General features: G+C 53.3%; 1 protein-coding gene across 1 annotated transcript; it reads right to left on the bottom strand.

Annotated features, from left to right (window-relative positions):
- Positions 1–425: 425 nt before the first annotated feature.
- LOC123750778 (uncharacterized) lies at positions 426–3,884 on the bottom strand. Its single transcript, XM_069334871.1, has 2 exons — positions 3,828–3,884; positions 426–2,297 (listed from the first exon to the last, which is right to left on the bottom strand). The coding sequence occupies exons 1-2, from the start codon at positions 3,882–3,884 to the stop codon at positions 426–428; spliced, it is 1,929 nt and encodes a 642-aa protein (XP_069190972.1).
- Between the last annotated feature and the right edge of the window lie 2,757 nt (positions 3,885–6,641).

Here is a 6,641-nt window from a genome sequence, read left to right on the forward strand (position 1 = left end):
CACAGAATTACGAATCCTGCGCGCTATCCACCAGGCTACGAGGCCCCTACGTGTGTGTGTAGAGGTGGTGGTGAGGGCAGCATCATGTCTGTCACCCCCCGCACCCCATCCCGCACCACCCTCCCCCCCCCCTCCTCAATCCCACTTCTCCAAGATTTTTTTTTCCAATATGGTAAACAACCACCAGAGTTTCACTTTCCTTATTAAGCCTACTCATAGCCTAGTCAGGGTCTAAGGTTCGAGTCTCCTAGAGCCCAGGTAGAAGGATCACCTTACGTCTCTCGCGTCGAGTGACGTCTCCGAAGAAGCGGAGGAACGTCTGAATTTTATGAGTGACGTCAAATCGCCTCCAGGCGAATGCTACCGAGTGCCCAATCGCTTGAGACGATGGGAGTGGCTGAAGGGATAAGCCAAACCATAAATGCTCAATAAGAGAAGTAGGAGAGATGTTTATTGCTAGTAGCGCTAGCAGCCTGGCGGCTCCTGGCCGGTGGACCTGAGGACTGAGGGCCGGTGGACCTGTGGACTGAGGGCCGGTGGACCTGAGGACTGAGGGCCGGTGGACCTGTGGACTGAGGGCCGGTGGACCTGAGGACTGAGGGCCGGTGGACCTGTGGACTGAGGGCCGGTGGACCTGTGGACTGAGGGCCGGTGGACCTGTGGACTGAGGGCCGGTGGACCTGTGGACTGAGGACCGGTGGACCTGAGGACTGAGGGCCGGTGGACCTGTGGACTGAGCGCCGGTGGACCTGTGGACTGAGGGCCGGTGGACCTGAGGACTGAGGGCCGGTGGACCTGTGGACTGAGCGCCGGTGGACCTGTGGACTGAGCGCCGGTGGACCTGTGGACTGAGGGCCGGTGGACCTGAGGACTGAGGGCCGGTGGACCTGTGGACTAAGGGCCGGTGGACCTGAGGACTGAGGGCCGGTGGACCTGTGGACTGAGCGCCGGTGGACCTGTGGACTGAGGGCCGGTGGACCTGAGGACTGAGGGCCGGTGGACCTGTGGACTGAGGGCCGGTGGACCTGAGGACTGAGGGCCGGTGGACCTGAGGACTGAGGGCCGGTGGACCTGTGGACTGAGGGCCGGTGGACCTGAGGACTGAGGGCCGGTGGACCTGAGGACTGAGCGCCGGTGGACCTGAGGACTGAGGGCCGGTGGACCTGAGGACTGAGGGCCGGTGGACCTGAGGACTGAGGGCCGGTGGACCTGTGGACTGAGCGCCGGTGGACCTGTGGACTGAGGGCCGGTGGACCTGAGGACTGAGGGCCGGTGGACCTGAGGACTGAGCGCCGGTGGACCTGAGGACTGAGGGCCGGTGGACCTGAGGACTGAGGGCCGGTGGACCTGAGGACTGAGGGCCGGTGGACCTGAGGACTGAGGGCCGGTGGACCTGAGGACTGAGGGCCGGTGGACCTGAGGACTGAGCGTCGGTGGACCTGAGGACTGAGCGCCGGTGGACCTGAGGACTGAGGGCCGGTGGACCTGTGGACTGAGCGCCGGTGGACCTGTGGACTGAGGGCCGGTGGACCTGAGGACTGAGGGCCGGTGGACCTGAGGACTGAGCGCCGGTGGACCTGAGGACTGAGGGCCGGTGGACCTGAGGACTGAGGGCCGGTGGACCTGAGGACTGAGGGCCGGTGGACCTGAGGACTGAGGGCCGGTGGACCTGAGGACTGAGCGCCGGTGGACCTGAGGACTGAGCGCCGGTGGACCTGAGGACTGAGGGCCGGTGGACCTGAGGACTGAGGGCCGGTGGACCTGAGGACTGAGGGCCGGTGGACCTGAGGACTGAGGGCCGGTGGACCTGAGGACTGAGGGCCGGTGGACCTGAGGACTGAGCGCCGGTGGACCTGAGGACTGAGGGCCGGTGTACTTGAGGACTGAGGGCCGGTGGACCTGAGGACTGAGGGCCGGTGGACCTGAGGACTGAGGGCCGGTGGACCTGAGGACTGAGGGCCGGTGGACCTGAGGACTGAGGGCCGGTGGACCTGAGGACTGAGGGCCGGTGGACCTGAGGACTGAGGGCCGGTGGACCTGAGGACTGAGGGCCGGTGGACCTGAGGACTGAGGGCCGGTGGACCTGAGGACTGAGGGCCGGTGGACCTGAGGACTGAGGGCCGGTGGACTTGTGGACTGAGGGCCGGTGGACCTGAGGACTGAGGGCCGGTGGACCTGAGGACTGAGGGCCGGTGGACCTGAGGACTGAGGGCCGGTGGACCTGAGGACTGAGGGCCGGTGGACCTGAGGACTGAGCGCCGGTGGACCTGAGGACTGAGGGCCGGTGGACCTGGGTTCTCGGGGAGTATTCACCGAGACTTTACACTAATTCTGACCTATGTTTAGGATTATAGTGTACTTGGTGGTTGGTAAGACGGCTGGGGCGGGCAGCTGTCTTAACCCAGCACATGTACATGTGCTGGGTGTACATGTACAGGGCACATGTACACTCAGAGATGTACATACACTCACCTCTTGGTGTATATCTAATCACAGTTGCTTTTAGGTCTGAACTATGTTCAGTATTAAGAGGGCGCCTAACAGCTGAGTGGACAGCGCTTCGGATTCGTAGTCCTGAGGTTCCGGGTTCGATCCCCCGGTGGAGGCGGAAACAAATGGGTAAAATGTTTCTATCACCCTGATACCCCTGTTACCTAGCAGTAAATAGGTACCTGGGAGCTAGACACCTGTTACGGGCTGCTTCCTGGGGGTGTATAACAAAAAGGAGGCCTGGTCGAGGACCGAGCCGCGGGGACGCTAAGGCCCCCGAAATAATCTCAAAATAATCTCAAGATAATACTAGAAGTATACTTTCTCTATGATCATAAAGATCTTATGATGCCTCTAACAGCCTTCTCGCAGTTATGTCCGACACTAAAAGATATATCATCATACTTTCCAGCTCAAGTGTTCTCCTCTATACACGTTCAAGCGTACAGAGCAATATGATAAGGCGGGAACCTATACCTTAAGATCAACCCCGCCCCCACCACCACCACAGGCACAAATAGGTGAACACAACTACATAAGTGCAACACATAAACCATGTAGATATCGTAAGCTAAATTTTCTTATACGAAAAAGAGTAAAATAGAGGCATCAAGTAACAAGTGGCAGTCGTAGTGAACCTAACTGAATACCAACAAAGAAGAAAAAAAAGGAGCATTTAATAGTGTCTTGAAGGGCCGGGAACCAATATTTGCTCTCAACTCCGTCCAGCGAACTGTGATCGATTCTTCAACACGGACCAAATGCCGCCTCCCAACTGGGCTACCACATGGCCCTCCACGAGGACCCTTGAGTGAGGCGCTGAGGGTACTTCGCGGGGGCCCACACCCGCCCTTGTGCGCCTGCAGCCCCGTCTGGATCACGGTTTCAACGCTCGTCCATTAAATGGGCTCCGTGTTCCCGCCCAAAATATTATATTGGGTCTTGTGTGTGTGTGTGTGTGTACTCACTTGTTTCTACTCATCTATTTGTGCTTGCAGGATCGAGCGTTGGTTCTTGGATCCCGCCTTTCTAGCCGCCGGTTGCTTAAAGCAATGACTCCTGTCCTACTTCTCTATCATACCAAGTAAGCTATGAATAGAGTTTGCTTCCACAATGTGCTCCTTAAGTGCATTCCATTTTTCCACTACTCTCACGCTAAAAGAAAACTTCCTAACATCTCTGTGACTTATCTGCGTTTCCAGCCTCCACCCATGTCCCCCTTGTTCTGTTGGTACTCCTCGTGAACATTTCGTCTATTTCCACTCTGTCAATCCCCCCCCCTAAGTATTTTGTATGTAGCTATCATATCTCCCTTTTTTACTTTTTTTCTAACGCACCTTCCTTTTATGTAACGTCGTCAGGTTCAGTTCCTTCAGTCGCTCTTCATATCCCATCCTTCGCATGGGATAGACTGGGACTAGCTTCGTCGCAAATTTTTTAACATTTTCCAATTACCTAATGTGTTTCTTTTAGGTGGTGTGTGTTCACCTAGTTGTACTCACCTAGTTATGCTTGCGGGGGTTGAGCTCTGGCTCTTTGGTCCCGCCTCTCAACCGTCAATCAACAGGTGTACAGGTTCCTGAGCCTACTGGGCTCTATCATATCTACATTTGAAACTGTGTATGGAGTCTGCCTCCACCACATCACTTTCTAGTACATTCCATTTACTAACTACTCTGACAATGAAAAAGTTCTTTCTGGCGTCCCTGTGGCTAATTTGGGTACTCAGTTTCCACCTGTGTCCCCTTGTGCGTATACCACCCGTGTTAAAGAATCCACACTTGTCTACCCTGTCAATTCCCCTGAAAATTTTGTATTTGGTGATCATGTCTCCCCGGGTTCTTCTGTCTTCCAGCGACGTGAGGTGCAGTTCCCACAGCCTTTCCTTGTAACTCATGCCTTTTAGTTCTGGGACTAGCCTAGTCATACCTCTGAACATTTTCCAGCTTCGTCTTGTGTTTGACAAGGAACGGGCTCCATGCTGGAGCTGCATACTCCAGAATTGGTCTTACATACGTAGTATACATATGTAGGCCTTACATATGTGGTATACAAGGTTCTGAAAGATTCCTTACACAGGTTTCTGAAGGCGGTTCTGATGTTAGCCAGCCTCGCATACGCCGCCGATGTTATTCTTTTAATGTAGGTTTCCAGGAGACAAGTTTGGCGTCATATCAACTCCTAGATCTTTCTCTCTGTCCGTATCGTGAACGACTTCATCTCCCATTCGGTATCCAGTGTCTGGCCTCCTATTTCCTCTTCCTAATTTCATTACCTTACACTAGCTTGAGTTTAACTTTAGTAGCCATTTGTTTGTCCATTTATGTGTGTGTGTGTGTGTGTGTGTGTGTGTGTGTGTGTGTGTGTGTGTGTGTGTATGTGTGTGTGTGTGTGTGTGTGTGTGTGTGTGTGTGTGTGTGTGTGTGTGTGTGTGTGTGTGTGTGTGTGCGTGCGTGCGTGTCTCATGGGTAGCTGTGTCTATATCAGGGCCTCTTATTTATGTCTGAAATGACCTCCTATTCCAGACATCCTACATCCCTTGCCCTGTAATCCCAGTATTCCTACACCCTTGCCTTCCAATCCCAAACATTCTACGCCTCTCCCCTGCAATCCCAGTATTTCTACACCCTTGCCCTCCAATCCTAGACATCCTACACCCTTGCCCTGTAATCCCAGTCATCCTACATCAATGTCCTCCAATCCCAGTCATCCTAAACCCCTGTCTTCCAATCACATTCATCCTAAACCTCTGTCTTCCAATCCTAGACATCCTACACCCCTGCCCTGCAATCATTTCTCCCCCCCCCCTCGCTCCACACACACAATCATAAGCTTGCCTTTTATTGGTCTTTTTTTAATTTGACGGAAAGAGAGAGAGAGAGAGAGAGAGAGAGAGAGAGAGAGAGGGAGGGAGCACAGAACAAGCCGAAGAGAGGACGCGAGACAGAGAGCAAGGAGGCAGAGCCAGAGAAGCAGTTGCTAAAGAGGGGAGGGGGTAGAGAGGGCTCTCCCCTGGCCCTCATAAGCCGCGAAGTCAATAGGTTCAGGGTCAAAGAAAACTATTAGAGGAGCAAGGGAGTGCAAGGGCGGCAATTTGGTCCCATTGTGCCGCCCTGTGGAGTGCCCTTCGCCGGGGCGGCCTGGAGGGGGACCTCCTCCTCCTCCAGGGCTCGCAATGCTCTACGATTTTTCCAGTTTTCTGTGGCGGCGAAGCCTGTTGTGCAGCTGCTGGTGTATGCCGGTTATAGGGGTGGTGGGGGGGGGGGGGCGGGTTGGCATGGGAGGCCGGCAAGCCCTCATACACGCCCACGCACTCCCACACCCACTCACACACTTTCCATAGTTTTCTTCATGTTTGTTCAAAGCTCTGTGTTAGATATATTGTGACGGTAAAGTGTTGGAGTGTTGATGTTCGGCAGTCCTCCAATGGCAGGTGGCAATGCCTTGTCACACTTACAGGAAAAAAAAGAGACTGCTTGCCTGTTTGTCTGTGGTAAGGTAATGGGAAGACACACGAAACACAAAATATAAACAATGAAATTTTAATTACTTTAGAAAACAAGACATGAACAAAGACAATCCCTTGGCTTACGTAAAATTCAAAACAAGTCAACAAACAAAACAACATGAATAATTAATAGATGTGAAATTTACTCTAAAACAAAATAAAGTGCAAGACAATAATAATAATAATCAGGTGCTGAGAATATTGGCTAGAGCTGCCACCTCCCTTAGTACACGACAGCCAGGGCTTAGTCTACCAGAGAGAGATGTCAACTTCTAAGAGCACAAAGATATTCTGAGGAGGACTGCGTGAGCTGGTCCAGACGTTGACTCAGGTAGAGGGTGTGAGTGCAGGTGCAGGTGCTGTCGGCGATACACCAGCCAATCAGGAGCAGGCAGGCGGAGAATGGGTAGTTTGCTCGTTGACGGCGGGTGGAGAGCCGGCGTGTCTGGTGGTGCAAGGTACGCTTTGCTTCCTGGGCAAAACGTTTTGTGATACTGGTGGACGTATCTTCAATATAGCATCTTGTACTTGTAGAATGACGTGAATGATATAGGGAACAGCAAGCTCAATCTCTCTTGAAAGAGATTATCGTCACAATATATATATATATATATATATATATATATATATATATATATATATA

Source organism: Procambarus clarkii, chromosome 32, assembly GCF_040958095.1.
Source record: "Procambarus clarkii isolate CNS0578487 chromosome 32, FALCON_Pclarkii_2.0, whole genome shotgun sequence".
NCBI lineage: Eukaryota > Metazoa > Arthropoda > Malacostraca > Decapoda > Cambaridae > Procambarus > Procambarus clarkii.